Raw genomic sequence first — 18,103 nt, forward strand, 5'->3', positions numbered from 1 at the left:
GATATGTGACTTGGGGAGCCTACCGTGAGCAGCTCCACTACCTGGCCCTCATGCCAGTGGCCATAGGCAAGTGGAGGTGCGCTGCTTCGCTGCCTGGGCACAATGCTGTTTGCCTTGGTTTGGTTTCAGAGGGGTCATCTGTGAATCCCATGCCAGTTGCTAGAATCCCAGCCCCTCCCTCTGACCCTGGGCCTGCATGGCTTTCTGTGGGTTCTCTGCCACTTGTTCTGGCACTTGGTCAGGGGACAATAGACATGGAAGTCTTCTTTGGTAGGGCACAGGGTATCAAGGAGTCTTATTCGGCTCCCAACCCGGGGGCAGCATGTCTCTCAGGCCTGTGATTCATTTCTGCCCTGCCCAAGCTGGGAGGCTCTGCATGTTCACTGACTCGGCCACCTGGGGGTTTCTGGAGGCTTGGTGGGCTAGGACAGCTTGAGGGACCTGCTTGGGAAGAGAGGACAGTTTAAGCCACTGCGGTCTCTAGAGAGGACACATGAGGATAAAAGGGGGTGCTTTCCACCTCAGGTGGGGAGGAAGGGGCGGGGGAGGTCCCGAAGGAAGACATGCTCTCTAGCATGGCAGCAAGGGCACTCCAGAGAGAACGGAACAGCGGTTCCTTGTCTTTGGGCTTATCAAGTGGAACATGAAAGGCAACATTGAACCTGGAGGTGCTTGTCTGATAACTTCCCTTTGAACTTGAAGTCGGGTTTCGATAAGCCTGGCCAGCTCACATCAGCAGGACCTCTGCAGAGCCAGGCAGTGGCTTTGAAGATGGAACTCGGCTTTGTTTTGCTTTCTGCTTCCTCCTCTCTCTCTGTGGGAGGGGGAGGGGAGGATTCTGCAGGCTGTGATGTCTCTATAGTTCCTACAAAGGGGCAGATTGGGGCAAAGGAGATTGTTCAGACCTGGGCTACCAGCTGGGACTAGGGCACAGTCAGCACTTAGTGCGCACTTGCTGAGTACCTACCGTGGTGTTGACCAGCCGCCTCCTCTGGTTCTCTCCTGGAACTGTGAGGATGCTGTCTACTAAGAAGCAGCATCCCTGTGAGGGAGACATCACCCTTACTCTACTGTACAGACTTCTTTTTTTTTTCTTTTCTATTTTTCGAGACAGACTTTCTCTGTGTAGCTTGGCTGTCCTGGAACTCACTCTGTAGACCAGGCTGGCCTCGAACTCACAGAGATCCGCCTGCCTCTGCCTCCCGAGTGCTGGGATTAAAGGCGTGCGCCACCACCGCCCGGCTGTACAGACTTTCTTAAAGCTGCCTGGTCGGAAAGTAGAAGCACCAGGTGCCGCTCTCTACTGTGGTGCCCCTGTGCAGCCTGGCTGTGTCTGCTGGAGATGTAGGTGTGACTAAAGGCCTCAGCAGAGCACCCTGGTTCAAGGAGTGGCAGAAGGGCCTCCTGCCCCAGTGCCTGAAAGGCATGGCCATACCTTGTGCCCTGTCTGGACTCATGGTAGCATCTGTGGCCCAGTGGGCACTAGATAGATTGAGTAGTTGATGCTTGACTGTCTGAGTCCCTAGTGAGTCACCAGCCTGGCTGGCCTTGCTGGATTCAGGGTTCTCTGGGGGAGGATATCTGACCAATAGGATTGGGGTGGGACTGTTAAGGATAGAATCCAAAGTACCTGGGGCCAGTGGCCTGCCTGGCAGTGAGGGTGCCGGGCCCCGGGAGCCTTCTGAGGAGGCGGCCGTCTTGTTGTATGCTCCTTTCCTCCTCAGTAACAGGCCGTTCATTCCACACTTAGTAATCTTGATGGCACTCGGGAGCTGCTGCCTCAGTGGACGCTCAGGGCTGGCGGCCCCTGTGGGTGCTGGCGGCCCCTGTGGGTGCTGGCGGCCCCTGTGGGTGCTGGCTGTGCTGAGGCAGGGAGGGAGAAGGAAAAGGCTCCCAGGGAACAGAACCACTGCTGCAGGCCGGTTTGTAGTTGGCTGTGGTCTCTGAGAATCTGGAATATTCTTATGCCTTGGTTCTCCTCTCTGGAAAATGGAGCTAATAACAGTAACTGCCTCACAAGGTCCCAGTGAAGACAGAGTCAATGGATAGCGGTACTGAGGGCTGTGGGGTCCGGTTACTGTGTGAGCTCGTTGCCCGTGCTGTGATCGCTGGTTCCAGGGTACCTCCAGGGTACCATGTGGACTGCTGCAAATGGACGCCAGGAAGAGAGCGCTGACTTGGAAAGTGTGAACAAAGCAGGGGGGGGGGTGCGCCCCTCCCCCACTGCACCCCCTTCCCACTGTTGCTCTTAGGAGCTCATTCAGCACTGGGATATGTGAATTGAGTGGGGTGGGGACAGAGCCCCACTTTCCTGGCCTGTGCCTCAGTTTGCCAGGATCCTGACATCCCCAGAAGGTTCAACTGGAACTGTCAGTCTAACTGAGCCGTCTCAGCCGCCCGCAGGTAACCTAGTCTTCTTAGGTCAGGACCCACACTGTTTCCCTTCAAAATAGACAAGAAAGTCGCTGTACCAGGGCATCGGGGAACTCTGGGAGGGAAAAGGTGGGAGCATCTTCTAGAAAAGTAAGTTGAAGTCCCCTGTGTCGCACGGAAAGGGTCAAAGGACTCCTGTCGCGCATTCTGTTACATGGTGAAACCTGTAGCCCGGGTCTGGGTCTAGGATGATGGTGTTACCACACTGGCACCTCCTGGACACAGGAAAATGGTACAAATTTCACATTCCCCCTCTGCTCCTGAAAGTCAGACACATAGAGGACCATGCCCTTTGGCAGAGGGGAGGCCCCCAGGTGAGCAGAGGCCAAGGGCAAGGGTCAGGGAGCAGTCCCTGAAGAGCCATTGTGTGGTGCATGATGTCCTTCAACACGCACACACGGATACCCTTTCTCGGACTGTTAGCTCGGTTCCCATCCTCCCGCTCTGCCCACAAGCTGAGTGCATCAGCATCTTTGAAGATAGTGCCGTGTCGGTATAGGAGGCGGTGCAGACAGAAGGCTGTGGTCCCACAGCTTGTCCAGTCCCTGAACACCTCTCCATGCCCAGCCCTGCTAAGTGCCTGGTTGTCTCTACAGGTGCTGAATCTGCAGGCTGCTTATCCAGGCTGTAAAGGTGGGGCAGAGTAGGAGCCTGAGAGGCTACCGGGAAACCTGAGTAACTGGTGTGTCCACACCACAAAGGCTTTCAGTGAGGCAGTCTGTGGCATCACCAGGGCCGAAGAATCAAAGGACACGGAGCACAGCCAACAGGCATTGCAGGGGGCGCCAGCACTCTTGGCCTGAGGAAATAGCCACCCTGACCTTGACTTCTTCCTCTTCCCCTGTACCTCCCCACAGTGGCTCTACCACCTGAGAAGACCGACAGCCTGGTCAGTGGAGATGAGAAGAGAATGGAGAAACTGAGTGAACCTGGCCCTGGCTCCAAGAAGCAGCTGAAGTTTGAAGTAAGTTTCCTTTTGAGGGTTGTGATTCATGGTGGTGCTCTAGAAGGGGGAAACTGAGGCTCATTTAAATGGGAGGACCTCTTATGTGGGAGATCCCTCCTGCTGCCTTCCAGGCCCTAACACCTCAGCCACAGCCTCTCCACATGGGTGGTGGCCAGTCTACACTACCAGGACCCTACGACAAAGTGTGGGTGTACATGGGGTGACAGGGCTCTGGTCCTTGGGCCTGCTGCCCTCTGATAGGACCCTCAGATTCCTCAAGCTTTCCCTTTCACCCCCAGAGGCTGACCTGGGACATACGGGGGCCTCCTATGGTATGGAAGAAGCTAAGACCGGAGGCCCTGGGCAGGGCCTCAATTCTACCTGAGCCTCAGTTTCCAAACCACATGGACAGCACAATGGATGGGCCCTCCCAGAGCATATGGCTCATCCTGCTGCCCTTCTCTGACCCCAGCAGTGGAGCAGAGTGGGCATCTGAGATCCTTCAGGCACCAAGCACAGCGAGGGCTGAGTGAGGCCAAGTTCAGCGGAGGTTGCTGGCATCCCTCACCACTTCACGGCTTCCCTGTCCCTCCCTTCCCGAGACCACAGGGCACAGCTCTACTGTTGGCACAGAGCTGTGAGTTCAGGCCAAGGCCCTTCACATGGCAGCCTCCCTGGACTATGGGGTTAGCGAGTATCTGCGGGGCTTCTGGAGGCATGTGGTGCTCCCACCCCGGAGTATACACTGGGTCGCCTTGCTCGGAATACTGGGGCTTCCTTCTGCTCCCCAGTGCTAATGGAGCCCCTGTTGCTTGCCAGGAGCCAGCAGTGAAATGGTTAGGGCTCCTGGTGCCCACAGTGTGGTCAAGGTGGCATAGCTAGCGAACCCAGTGTGTGGTGCATATGTGCAGGGGTGTGTGTGTGTGTGTGTGTGTGTGCGTGCGCGCGCGTGCCATGTATTGTATCACATCAAACACTTCCTCAAGAGTAGAGTGGGCACTTGGCAGGTGTCCGATTAGCATGTCATGGATGAGGGAAGGCTGGCTTTGAACTCAGCATGGCCCACTTCAGAACTAGAGGGAACCAGCTTTGAGCTGCAGCAGCTGCAGGCAGGAACACCTTGCCTGCCACGCACACTCCAGTAAGCAGGTGTTTCCCTTGTGGTGGGGAGGCCTGTCTCCATGCTCTCTGAGCCGGGTCATGGTGTCTGTACTGACTCCTGCATGCTATTGATCGGGTCACCTCTGGGTCTTTGATGCCTAGCCCTGTAGGGCTGCCCTTGGCAGAGAAGTGGACCCTTGAGGTGGAATTCTGAGGACTGTCCCCATAGCTGCAGGGGAACTGGGACCTCTGAGCTGGTGGAGGGCCCCATGGCAGGGGACGTCATGTTCTGACAACCTTACAGGACAGAGGATAGATAGGATCATTTTCTGTATTTGATGTGAAAGGAAAAATGAAGCCCCAGAAACACAGCGACCTGCCCAGGACGGTGTGCAGCTGCTGGGGCCGTGTCAGAAGTCTAGGCAGACGGTGGAGTGCTACCTTTTCATGTCCATCCTGCTGCTGCCCAGTTCACTTGCCCATCCTGGGATCTTGCCTGGCTTCCCAGTCACTGGTCACTGTTGCCTTTCCAAAACTTCTCACCTTTGGTTGAGGTTTGGCCCTGTGAGGCCACAGTCTCCTGTCAGGGTCCATGTGTCACCTTTGTCTTTGAACATTAGAGATTAGTGCCCTGGGACCTGTATGCCCTGCTTGGGCTCTGGCCTCTTTCTCTGGCTGGTCCTGTCTTAGTCATTGTTCGTCTGCCTTTCCCAGCATCGAGGGGTAGCTGGGGTGCCCATGGCCTTACCCGGGCCCAAGGTAGTGCTCTAGCTGATAACTGTCTTTGTGTGCAGGAGCTTCAGTGTGATGTTTCTGTGGAGGAGGACAGCCGACAGGAATGGACTTTCACTCTGTATGACTTCGACAACAACGGCAAAGTCACCCGTGAGGTGGGTGTGCTTGCTCGCTCGCTCGCTCGCTCGCTCGCTCGGCTCGCTGGGGCACAGGAGCTGGACTCAGCCTGAGTTGCTGCCCCCTCCTCCTGCCTGCTGGGGTCGGGGCTATGGAAAGTCTTGTGGAGAAAGGCTGCTGGGAGTATCCTGAAGGGTGTGCCGGCACCTCTGAGTGGGGAAGAGGGACAGAATGAGTATAGCTGAGCACCTCACACAGTCCAGGGGTGGGGGCGGGTACCCCTCTGGGGAGAGATGGGAGACAGCAGCAAAGTCCAAGGCCTTCCCAGAGAGGGACCCCAGGTTCCAACAATCTATCCCTGCTTCCTTCTCCTTGCAGTCCTCAAGCGATAGCAGTTACCCTTGACGCTCCAGTGAGCCTCTAAGGCCACACAGAGCAGGAGCCAGAAGTGGCTGTGGCTGGTCTCCACCCTCTCCCCTTTCAGAGGCTCCTGGGGTCCTCCCAGGTTCCTCTCCATGCCTCTGTCTCTGCAAATGGAGCAGCAGCTGTGTAGGGCCGAGAACTCGGCAGGGGAGACAGTCTCAGTTCTCCATGTGTTGCTCTGACAACCCAATGAGGCAGAAAACCCCAGTGGGACAGAAGGGACCGTGGGGCCGAGCAGCTTCTTGGAGGGACAGCCCGGTGCTAAGCTGGCTCAGCCCTGCAGCACACTGGCCTGTGGCCCCTTTGCAGACTAGATAGAGTGGGTCTTTAAGGCCCTGCAAGCAACCCGAATTCATCCCAGGTGCCAGGAACGCCGAGGGCAGGCTCAGGCTCAGCATCCTTCCCTCTGCCTCCCCAGGCCTGCCTGCATTATGAGGAGGTCCTATTAGAGATGGTTCTTGGCACCTCTGTGGAGATAGAAGAACAGGTGGGTGGGCTTTGGACCCTCCTATGGCCTAGCCTGGGGGCCTGCAGTGTCTCCAGAGGTATGAATGCTTAGCTTCCATATCTCCTTATCCCAGTCAGGTTGGGACAAGTATTAGCTTCTCTACAGCATGTGCAGGAAGTCACCTTTAAGCTCTCAGAGGGGGATGTGGCTTACAAAGCCTGCCTCTGTCCCAGAACCGGTTGGGAGGAAGAGACTAACTAATGTTTAACCACGCAAGACCCTGGCCTGTGACAGGATCCTAGTTCATCCTGTTGCAGCCAACAGCAAAAGGAAAACATTGGCTCAGGCGCCTGAAGTTCAGTCCTGGGGGCTTCCTTCAAGTATGTGCGGGAGCAGGCCTTCCTCATGGCTGTTCGCTCCAGGCTCCTCTTACTGGACAGACTCTCTCTGGCCCTGAGTGCTAGCAGCCCTAGCCTAACCCTCCCTCTCAGGAATTCCTCTCATTCAAAATGTCCACACACAGCCCAGAGTCGAATCTCACTGGCCTCTCAGCCAGCCAGCCTGGACACACAGGACACGGGGCCATCCATGGCATCTTTGTCACACATACCATAGTGAAGATGGCTAGCTCCTGGTGGCCGCCTTCTTCCTTCTCCCTGGTGTAGACATGCTGAGGTATCTCTTGTGCATGTCCCTACTGCAGAGTCCTTGCAAGAAGGACCAGGGACAGACATCCTTTCTGTTTTCTCCCTCACATCCTTGGTGATGAGGAGCCACAAGGAAGGCAGGTGGGTCCAGCGTAGCCTGAAGCAAGCCTCTGGGCTGTGTTTTCTGAGGAGCTGGGATGCTGGCTTTGAGTTGAGGATCCTGCCCGGTGCTTTCCCTTATCTCTAGCCTCAAAGCTCCCCTTTAAGCCTGCTGTACATACCTCTCCCTCTCTTCTTCCTAGTGCAGCACACGGATTTTGGTGTGCCTGGGCAGACAGCCTCCTGCCTCACTGCCTCTGCCGCCTGAGCCCGTGTCTAGACTGAACATGTGAACCTTTCAGGCTTTCAGTCATGTAGGAAGCAGTTATGGTCACCTGTGCCATCAGCTTGCTGTCACGGCCCTGAATACTGAGCTACTCAAAATGCGAATGGGCTTATTCAATCAGTTGGCTCTGTTGTTTGGGGCCGCGGCAAGGCAGCATATTCTGGCCGGTGTGCAGGGCAAAACAGAACTGCTCACCTGGGGGCCTGGAATCAAGAGGAGAGAGAAAGAAAGACCGCATCCCACAGTCCTCTTTGGGAGCATGCCTCCAGTGGCCTAAAGGCCCACCACAAGGTCTTATCCCCTAAAAGCTCCACTGGCTTTCCATATGCCACCCCGAGACCACACCTTTACTACATTGACTTCAGAACCAAATGGTGGTAGCCTCTTCCTGTGTGCTGGACCCTGGTTTCTAAGATGGTGGCCAGCAGTTTCTTCAGCTTCGTGCTGAAGGCACTGAGCAGGACCCAGGCCCTCTGAGGTGTAGGACACTTGAAGAATGTTGGCAGTGGCCCTCGGTTTCCTAGTTTGTCACCTCCGTCATGGGCTTTTGAGGATGATGTAGCTTGAGAGTGGGTGGTACGGCTGTGTGGGGAGCCAGGGGAGGGACAAGAAGAGGAGTTCTGTGTGGCCTTGCCAGAGGAGCCAAGACAGCTGAGTATGCCAGGAGGGAGCAGCTGGCGGCTGAGTCCCAAATGGCGCCCCCACAGTCTCACAGTCTGTCCTGCACATGTTCTGGTCTGGTCTGTCAGAGGCTTTTGTTAAACATTAAATTAGTTGTCATGTTGATGATTTGGAATATTTCTCAGAAGATTCTGGATTTCTGGCTTCTCTGATGTAAAGTGGTCCCATCTTGTAGAGTCAGCCTAGCGGAATGTCCACCATGTTTCACAGATACGCCTGTGCCACAATGGACCCTCCATGCTTTTTGCCCATCACACATCTGCCTGGCTACCGCATCACTAGGGTGATTCATCTCTGCTTCAGCCTAAGGGAAGACAAGGGAAGGCCACGTCTGTCAGAAGTCATAGAATTGCTGGGCAATAACCGAGTGTGCCTAGTGGGTAGTGTTTTTTAAAGCAAATGGCTGTCCCTCAGACAGCTGACCACAGATACCCAGAGCATAGGAGTCCTAGTAGGGGTACTTATATCCCCTACTCGAGTCAGAAGTCTCTGAGATTCTCCTAGAACACTGCCAGACTCTGCATTCTGGTTTAATAGGTAACAGGCCAGAACTATTTGGTCAAGTTTCTCACAGATGAATTTGTCTTCAGTGACACTTACCTCACACTACCTCACGTTTCAACCACAGAAACTCATCTTCTTATATCCTGGAGGCTGGAGTTAGAGCTGAGGCAGCAGCCCCCATGGTTCTGATTAGCACTCCCTTCCTAGTCTGTGGACAGCTGCCCTCTTACAGGGAGAGACAATGAGCTCCAAGAGTTGCAGAACAGCAGCATCTATTCCCACACACCCCTCTCCCATCACCCATCACCCTCCTCATTCACCGCCATCCTCGCTGAGTCCAGCTACGTGGGTGGGGGCATAATCCAGTCCAGGGTAAGGACAGAATCGCATTTCTGTTTTCCCCCTCTAAGAGCAGGGGTGCCTCTCACCTGGGGGTGTTGAGAGCTGGTTTTTAAACTCTCCCCCTACCTGGATGAGGCTTCTCTGGAAGGTTCTACATGCTGCTGAGGGCCCCAGTCGCTCACAGTCAACAAGCCACTCTGAGTTCATGAATTCCCTTCCTTTGGTTCTCTTGCTCCTCATTCCCTCCTCCTGAGATTTTTTTAAACCACAGCCACCATCACATTCTGCCTCTAGTTCTCTTTGAAGGAACCAGGGGACTTTAACACTGTGGCAGCCACCGACTCTGAGGTTGCTGGTGGCAGTGTTGTGGTTAAAGTACATGGGGTGTCCACTTCCTCCCAAACAGGACATTACCAGCTTGCTGCACACCATCTATGAGGTGGTTGACTCCTCTGTGAACCATTCACCCACATCAAGCAAGACACTGCGGGTGAAGCTCACTGTGGCCCCTGATGGAAGCCAGAGCAAGAGGAGTGTCCTTTTCAACCATACTGGTGAGAGTTGACAGAATGGGGACCCACTTTGGGAAAGACAGGAAGGACCCAAGTCAGCCTGGGAGGGTGGGAGGAAACCCAGCTTCCATGGACAGTTGCTGTGTGTATTTAAGGCTTCAGCAGCCCCTTACGGAGTAGGCCTCTGGGCTGGGGTAGGGGTGGGGTTGCATAAGGAAGGCCTTGTGTAAGCAAAGGCCTAGGGATGGGACTGGGGGCAGCAAGAAGCTACAGGGACATATAGTGGAGAGGGTAGCAGGCCAGGCCTTGGAGGGCAGCTTAGGAATCTGGAGAGGTGATTGGGGCAGGCAGCTGGTTTGGTCTTCACTGGGCAGGCCAGCCACAAAGTTCACCACAAAGCTGTGGTGAACCTCGAAGGGTGGTATTTGAGGGCACAGTGCCAGGCAGTCCCCGGCAGAGCAGGAGTAGGCACTGACTAGTGTTTCTTGGGCATCTGGGACCCAGACCTGCAGAGCACGAGGCCCCGAGCGGACACCAAGCCTGCTGAGGAGCTTCGTGGCGGGGAGAAGAAGCAGAGGGCCCCTCTCCTCAGGTATGGCATGCTCAGGCAGAGGCAGCAGTCTCGTGCCCGTGAGCATATACTGAGCACCAGCTGAATACACACGTCTGAAAGACTTTGAGCAGCAGGCTCTATTCTAGGCCCTTTGCAGGGGCCGTGGATTTATTTCAGAAGCACAGATTTACAAATCAGACTCTAAAGTTAAAAATAAAACACAGGAAAATAAAAAACGACAAACAAAAAACCCTAGCCACAGCCCTTCCCTGTATTCCATATAAAGGTCCTTCCGAGTCTCTGCCTGTGGTGTGGATTAGCATGTGTTGGTTGCTCCTGATGTTTTATGTACCATAGATGGGGTCCAGGCAGCATCTTAGGACCTAGCACTACTGGTACTTCTACCGGGGTCTGTGTGCACACACCTCCACAGCAGAGAGGCAAACCCCCACCCCTCAGCCCTTCGGATGGCCTGGCTGGCTGTGGGCGTGAGAACCTTCATTGGCAGGCTGCTTGCACTCACAGTTGTAGGTAAGGGCTTGTAAACCTGCAGTTGTCCGTCCCTTTGTCACTTCTGCAGAAACAGAGGGAAGGTGGGCTGTCTAGAGAAAAGCCCAAATGATGGCCTCAGGGCAGCAGGCAAGTGTGGGCATCTTTCACATCTGCTGCCGAAGGGCATGGCTAGAGAAGGATCCGTCCTCGGCATGAGCATGGAAAAGGCAGAATATCTAGGGCTCTGCTGGGTGGGCAGTGGACTGGATGGAAGGCTCCAGGCTGCCTGGGGATGGGTGGGGCTGGGGTACCTTCAGTACAGCATGGGGAGATGGGACAGATGGTGAAGGCCATAGGGAAAAGGAGGCACAGACTGAGAGCTTCTGTGGGACCCCCTTCTCCCAAGCACCGAGAACCAGTGATGAGCTGCGTGTTTGCCCCCGTGACTTCCCAGAAGACTTCAGGGCCTGTGCCTTCCTACTCAACATACTTTGTTTTTGTCACAGGTTCCAAGGTGACAGCCATCTGGAGCAGCCGGGCTGCTACCACCATTGTGTGGATGAGAACATCGAGAGGAGAAACCACTACCTGGACCTGGCGGGGATAGAGAACTACACATCTCAGTTTGGACCCGGTAAGGGACTGGGGGGTGGGGTGTACACAGAAACACAGTGCTGGGTAGTGGCCATTGTTCCCTGAGGGCTGGGGAGATGGGTAGCTTGTTACTGGACACGTCCAAGGCTCTTCTCAGAGGAGGCAACATTGAAGATGTTTTCAAAACGAAAGTAATACTTGGACAAAGCTGAGCACAACTCAAGAGAATGGGAAGGCTCCAAATCCAGCTAAAGCAATAGTCCCTCCCAGGCCGTCCCAGCTCTGGCCTCACATCAGCCACAGCTCTGGTGGCCGCTTGGTCCACGAAAGTGCTGCGCTGCCAGCGTCTGTGCCCTTGGACCTTGTTTTACTTCTGCTCCCTCTTAGTTGAATTCTCTCCGGTTTCCTGTGTCTTCTTTTATACACTTAGAATGTCCACCCACCTTAGTGCGTCCCATCCGCCAGCATCTTGCCTCACATCTCAGCAGATGGGAAGGTTCCCTTTCCTGCAGGGCAGCGAAGGACAGTAGAGGGTCGGTAGCTCAGATGGAGAGGTCATGGCACCTGGTGACCCCAGGGAATCCCAGTGCACACAGTGGACACTCATGAAGTATCTGTTGGATTGGTTCCTAGGCTCCCCTTCAGTGGCCCAGAAGTCAGAGCTGCCCCCTCGAATCTCCAACCCCACTCGCTCTCGTTCCCATGAGCCAGAAGCCGCTCACATCCCACACCGGAGGCCCCAAGGTGTGGACCCGGGCTCCTTCCACCTCCTTGACACCCCATTTGCCAAGGCGTCAGAGCTCCAGCAACGGCTCCGGGGTACGCAGGATGGGAGCAAGCACTTTGTGAGGTCTCCCAAGGCCCAGGGCAAGAACATGGGAATGGGCCACGTGGCCAGAGGTGCAAGAAGCAAGCCTCCACTGGTGCCCACCGCCCACACTGTGTCTCCCTCTGCCCACTTGGCCACCAGCCCAGCCCTCCTCCCCACCCTGGCACCCCTGGGCCACAAGAAGCACAAGCATCGAGCCAAGGAGAACCAGGCGAGCTGCCGGGGCCTGCAGGCCCCACTGGCTGCAGGAGGTGCCACCGTCATGGGGCGAGAGCAGGTGAGGGAGCTGCCTGCTGTGGTGGTGTATGAGAGCCAGGCTGGGCAGGCTGTCCAGAGACATGAGCACCACCACCACCACGAACATCACCACCACTACCACCACTTCTACCAGCCCTAAACCCCACCAGGCCACCACATGAAGGACCCACCCCCACGCCTCAAGGCATTATTATTCTATTAATTATTGTTATTATGACAATTATTGTTATTAATAATTATTGTTACTCCACTAATATTTAGCTAGCCTTCATGTAGGAGATATATGGAAACACAGAACTAAACTTTTATTTATATGTTGTGGGGATTATATAACTCACCCGAGAAGTGACTGGGTTTGGAAGGGTCCTTGGGCCACCCCAGCTGCAGGGTCCACGCAGATCTTCCCAAACCACAGGAGCCCTCAGCCCAGCTGCCCCACTCCAGCTCTTCCAGGAGAGCCCCCTTGCCTGGCTCAGCTTCAGAGACCCTCAAGAGCTCCAGAGGTCAACAGCTGCTACCTCTCAGTGTTATTCTGTTTTGACTTCGCCCTTAACTGATTGTACCGTGCTGTGGGGATCTCAGTGGACTGCCGCTGTCACGACGATGCTTCCCTGCCCTTGTGTTCTCACACCTCAACCTAGACACCTTAGCTGTGCTTTCTGGAGTTACTGCCTCACCTAGGCCCAAGACAGTCCCGTCCTTTTTTGTGGGGGGCATGCACAATGTGGAAGCGCCCCCTCCTCCTGTGCCCCCCCTTTGCTTTTGAAGGATGCGCCTGTGTTTAATTGATTGTCCTTGGAGCCAGCCTGCTTCTTTTGGAAACTGCTCCAGAGAGAAGCAACCACATAAAGAAGTGTGGGTTCCCAAGATGGCACCATTGTATGACGGAGGGTGTGAAACCTGAGTTTGCCATCAGCAAATACACTTTGTGGCTCTCTAGTAGCCTTTGTATCTCTAGGTAGATGCTGCCTGTCCGTGTCTCTGTACCTTTCTAGAAATACACTCTCAGGTATCTTTGCTGGTGTGCAGAAATCACTGCGCTGCTCTGTGGAAGCTCCTGCAACCCAGATGGACCCCATGTGTCACGTGAGGGCCACCTGTCCATCAGACGCAAGCAGCCACCTCCCTCTTATCAGGGGTCATGTCTTGGGGTTTGAAGTCTGCAGTTTTGGAGAGACTGCTTGGGTATAGAAACTTAGAGTGGAACGGGATGGCACCTGAGACCCTGGGACAGGGTCTTACTGGACAAGGGCCCAGGGAGACCAGAGAAAGACCATTGTCACATAGTTGGGCCCCTGTGTAAACAGATTACAGTCCCAGGTTGAGTAATTTGAGGAGGGCTATTCAAAGGGTGGCTGTCAACACTGGAGCTAAGGTAAAGAGAGCAGAACCCAGACCAGCGCTAAGCTGCCCCTGTACCTGAAAGGTGAGCGTCAAAAGACACCTAGGAGCTGAGACCTCCATTCAGGGGATGTAGCCGGTTGTGTGGGACCCCCAGGGGTGGACGTCCTGGCTCCCTCCCTTGCCTCTTCCCCATCCTTCTGTAGTGGCATCTGCTGAAGGTCTTGGGAGGGAGTAGCAGCTGCACGGGCTTTTACTCTTGAGGGCCTGGAGAGAGTCTGACCCCAGAAGGAAGTGATCGCAGCTGTCCGTCTGCCCCTCTGTCTCCTGAGTTTAGCGTGGTTGGTAAGCATGTTCTTCTGAAGGTAGTGAGCATTGGTTGTTTTTATGGTGTTAATGTTCCTGGTTGCTTGGGACTGGTTGATGTAGTCCTCAAGACGGCACTATGAGGCCACAAGGAAGTAGAAATCCAGGAACTGCATCTGAGGCCCAGAGTGGTCGAGAACCCACTGGACACACACACACACACACACACACACACACACACACACACACACACACACACGGTAGGTGACAGTTCCAGGTCCTCGTTGTCAGGATCCCTAATGTATGAAGGACTTGAGCCCTGGCTTTTCCTCACATGAAGCTTTCCGTTTCTGTTTGACTAGAATCCAGCTCACAGGAGGTGACTGTAACCAAACCAAATGGGCAAGGCATTGTGGGAGCTGGCTTCGAGATGACAGGATCCAGTATGAATGAAACAGTTTTCGTCCCTGAGTCACCCTGTGTCAGCAGGCCTGAGCTGCTGGCATTCTGGGTCCAGGACCAAGAGGAAAGGACTTTCTAGGAGACAAAAGCCCGGTGAGGGATGGTGGTTGACTGGGTTTGGATAAGGTAGTCAGTCACCACTGGACCAATCAGCATGGCCCACCTGGTGTGTGCCCACTTGCCACAGGAGGCAGGGTCAGCACTGAGGACAGCAGGGGTGGGGTGGGGGTGTAGCAAACAACAAAACAAGACAAACCCAGTGGCCTCCAGGCCCAGAGCTGCCACAAGCAGTGATGCCTAGGGGGTGGGAGCTGGCTGTATGACATGGATGGTGGCCTGGGGAAGGAGGTCCCCTGCTGCCCCAGGATTTTCTCACTTCTTGCTAACTTTTCAAAGCCACTTACAAAAATAGTACCATGTTCACCCATAAAAGCCCATGGAAGCTTAGAGTAAAAGGTAACTCACCAGGCTCCATCCCAGCATCCATGTCCAGATGCCCTCCAGGACCGTGGGTGCAGTGTGGTGGCTGGGACATAGGCTGGTGCCAGGCTGCAGGGACTCAAGGCCGGACTCCCTTTCCTCACAGCATGTACTACTGCAAGTGAAATGCTATGCCTTGGCTCCTCCCTCGTGAGCACTATCCAGATGCTAGCTGTTCTCGTGACCAGAATAAATGCATTTTGTAGAATATCTCCCATTTAAATTTTGTTAATTTAGAAAATTTTCCAACAGGGTTTGAAGCAGTTGTGTAACAGTGACCTTGAACTCACCACCCGGAAGTTTCAAATACTGACATCCTGCACTATTTCTTTCTGATCTATTTTTAAGAGAGAAAACCCGGCAGCTATGCTCAGCCCCCTCCCCACCCTGTTCTTTTATTTTTATCCAAGGAGCAGCATAGTGTTCATTCTTAGGCTCTCTTCTCCGCAGCCCAGTGTACTTGGGGACCTCCCCCAGAGTCGCTGAACTCTGTCCCCCTAACAGCTGCTCAGCCCTCTTGCTCAGAGGCCCTGTCACCTCCTGGCAGGCCGGTGGGTCGTCTCTCATCCTTCACCGTGCCACACTGCATAGAGGGTCCTTGTGCGTAACTTGTCTCGCTGTCTACTCAGGAGACAAAGTCACAGAAGGCGTCAACTTAGAGCCGCTAGTTTCCAGATCAAGTGTGGTTTCCGTTTTGAAGCTATTGTAAGTGACCTCTTAAAAGCGGTTAGAGCAGATAATTAGGAGGAAAGGAGAGAGAGACGAAGGCAGAGGAGACAAAGTTGGATCCTGTGTGTAGATGTGACCCAGTTCCCGGGCACAGCTGCTGCTTCCCTGGCCCCTGAGCTCTGAGCACCCAACCTCCCTGGAGCCTAGAGAAGTATCTGGGTATCTTTCAGATTTAAGGCATCATGGCCTTGCAGCTTTGGGGCACACATGTACACGGCACTAGCTGCTTGGTGATGGGGTGGGGAGACATGGTGGATATCCACTTTGCTCTCACCTCCCCTGTCTGGGGAGCATCACACACCCAGCCATGCCAGGTAGACATTTTGGCAAAGGGCATAGCCAGGACCTGTTTGACTTTCTCCTTGATTGCTACTGGGCCTGAGGATCAAAAGCCAGAGAGGTGGGAAGAGTGGGTCTACCTTTCCAAAGTCCTACTAATCAGCAGCCCCTGTGACTGATGACCTAGGCTCTGGACGCCACCCAACACCTTCAGCTCTGTGTGAAGGTCAGGGCTGCCAGCCACACCACTGGCACTAGGGGATTGCCCATTCCAAGTTCTCCAAAGCAACCTTACCCTTTGCCCAGGCTCACTCTAGCAACCTATCTTCTGGCACTGGCCTTGGTTTCTTACCGTTCGCACTCTGGCAGGGCTGTGTCTGTAGAGACAGTGGAGATGAATCAGCTACCTGCCTTACTGGTACTAGACACAGGCACAGGTCACCCTCCCCATCATTAAACTCCCTCCGCCCCCCTTTATTTGGGGCTCTGGTCTGCTCTGAGCCAGAAGAACCTTGAAGCCAGCCCTTCTTCTCAGGAACTGATGCTCTAGGATGTCTTTCCTGCCCTGATATATTTTCCTTTAGAGGGCTCCCAATGCCCAGCTTGGACACCCTGTTTCCAGCTGACCCAGTAAGCAGTTTGCTCTCCCCCAGCCTTCCAAGCAGTAGAGGAAGTAATCCTGCTCCATGTAGCCCGTCAGCCTGGCAGCCAAGAGTTACTCATTGTGGCCCAAGTCCCTCCTGATGTGACTTGGGAATAGGCCAGCCTGTCAGTGGGTGGAAACTGCATTCAGAATCACCTGGAGGAGGTTTTAGAGGCCAGTCCTTTGGTCACACCTCTGATGATGCTGATTTGGGGGTCTGGGAATTAGCCTGGCTATTAAGAGCTCAGGATCCCAGATGGTATCCTACACAGCCAAGGTGATACTCCAGAGCCTTGCAATGTCCCCTAGATAACTTCAGAAGACCCTTTGAGAGAAATACTTGAATTCTAGGACTGAAGAAGCATGTTAAATATAGACTCCCAGGCCCAACCCTGGATTAGAGCCTTAGGGTTAGGATACAGGGACAGTGGTTTTAACAAGATCCCACCCCTGGACATGGTGGTGTATCTGGCCCACAGGCCATCCTGAGAATCCTGGGAACCTGTGCTTTGGCCCTGCCTCAAGGAATATGTGTATTGAAATAGAAGGGAGACAAGGACGGATGGACGGACACACACACACACACACACACACACACACACACACACACACACCTGCCACCGCCGCCGCTGTGCACTAACAGGGCCCAGAAAACTTCCTGGAAATCAGAACAAGTAACCACAACCCCAGGAGAGGACCAGGCTAGAGCGCTCAGTACCTCCATTTGTATAGGCCAAGTTCCTCTCCTAGCTGAGCTGCCATTGGCTCTGAATAGCCCGCCCACTCCATTACCACAAAACCACAAACATTCCAGAGAACTGGACTTACTGAGACCCAGTGGCTCACAACTGGAGTGGTCCATGTGACAGCGACATGGACATAGTCTTTGCTCTCCTTCACTTGAGATGAGATTTGGCATTAATAAGATGTGCATATACTCTTCAAAACTCCTCTTCCTGATTCCTGCACTTGGCCCTGGACCCCGGACCAAGGTTGACTTGGCAGTATAGAATTCATTGTGGCCACCACTTTACCAAGTCTATGGCTGCCATGTCACTGTGAGAGCCAGCTTTGGGGATCACGTTTGGGCAGACCCCTCTCCCCAGGAAGAAAGGTGGATGGGGAAGCCATTTGGAGCTTAGTTCTTAGGGTGAGAAGCAGAAGTCAAAGACCGTAAAGGCTCCCAGCATTGACGGGATTATTCCTTACCTCCACCAGAGTTCTGATGCCCTATGTTACTAACATTATCACTCTTTTTCACGATATTTCCAAAAGCAAAATTCGGATGCCTTCATCAAAGCTGACCACCTAAGCAGTTCATCCTTTTCCAGCTGGGCTGCTCTTCCTGGAGCTTTAGCAAGTCCGGCAGAGGGCAGCAAGCAGGGTGTGCCTCGGAACCTGGTCCCGAAGACAGGGCTCCTCCCGAAGTGGGGTTCCTCAAGGCCCAGGGTGCAGTAGGTGGTTAGTAAACAGGAGAGTGAACATGATGGGGAGGGAGACAAGGCACCCGCTGCAAGATGGGGAAAGTTCATGGCCTCCTGTGAACCATGGCATCCTCCCGGATGGGGTCTTAGGGATGCAAGTGTGCATAGCAGTGGCATTGCTCTCTTTTCATTTTGTTTTGAAAAGCATGCTTAAGCTGTAGCTCAGAGGCAGAGCTCGTGCATAGCCTGTGCAGAGCCTGGGGTTTGATCTCGAGAGCAACAGCAGCAGCAGCAACAAAGCCAATAAAACAAAACGACAAGAGCACCCATTTAGTTTATTTACAAAGAAACAAGCCACCGTTGTGTTGTTCTCATTTTTCTGGTTGGTTGATTGGTTGGTTCCCACCCCCAGAGCCAGTGAAGATTTAGCCAAAAGTTC

The 18,103-nt window shown here is 54.2% G+C and overlaps 1 protein-coding gene across 2 annotated transcripts in view; it reads left to right on the plus strand.

Moving 5' to 3' along the window:
• Nkd1 (NKD inhibitor of WNT signaling pathway 1) overlaps positions 1-13,017 on the plus strand; it is a 71,667-nt gene extending 58,650 nt beyond the window's left edge. For both annotated transcript variants that reach the window (XM_059264523.1, XM_059264524.1), the window contains 6 exons: positions 3,291-3,397; positions 5,275-5,370; positions 9,169-9,316; positions 9,779-9,861; positions 10,824-10,953; positions 11,547-13,017. In XM_059264523.1, the coding sequence (XP_059120506.1) occupies positions 3,291-3,397; positions 5,275-5,370; positions 9,169-9,316; positions 9,779-9,861; positions 10,824-10,953; positions 11,547-12,139 (1,157 nt within the window). In that variant the 3' untranslated portion in view covers positions 12,140-13,017. The remainder of the gene's footprint in view (positions 1-3,290; positions 3,398-5,274; positions 5,371-9,168; positions 9,317-9,778; positions 9,862-10,823; positions 10,954-11,546) is intronic.
• Positions 13,018-18,103: the final 5,086 nt, after the last annotated feature.

This window comes from Peromyscus eremicus, chromosome 5, assembly GCF_949786415.1.
Source record: "Peromyscus eremicus chromosome 5, PerEre_H2_v1, whole genome shotgun sequence".
NCBI classification, from domain to species: domain Eukaryota; kingdom Metazoa; phylum Chordata; class Mammalia; order Rodentia; family Cricetidae; genus Peromyscus; species Peromyscus eremicus.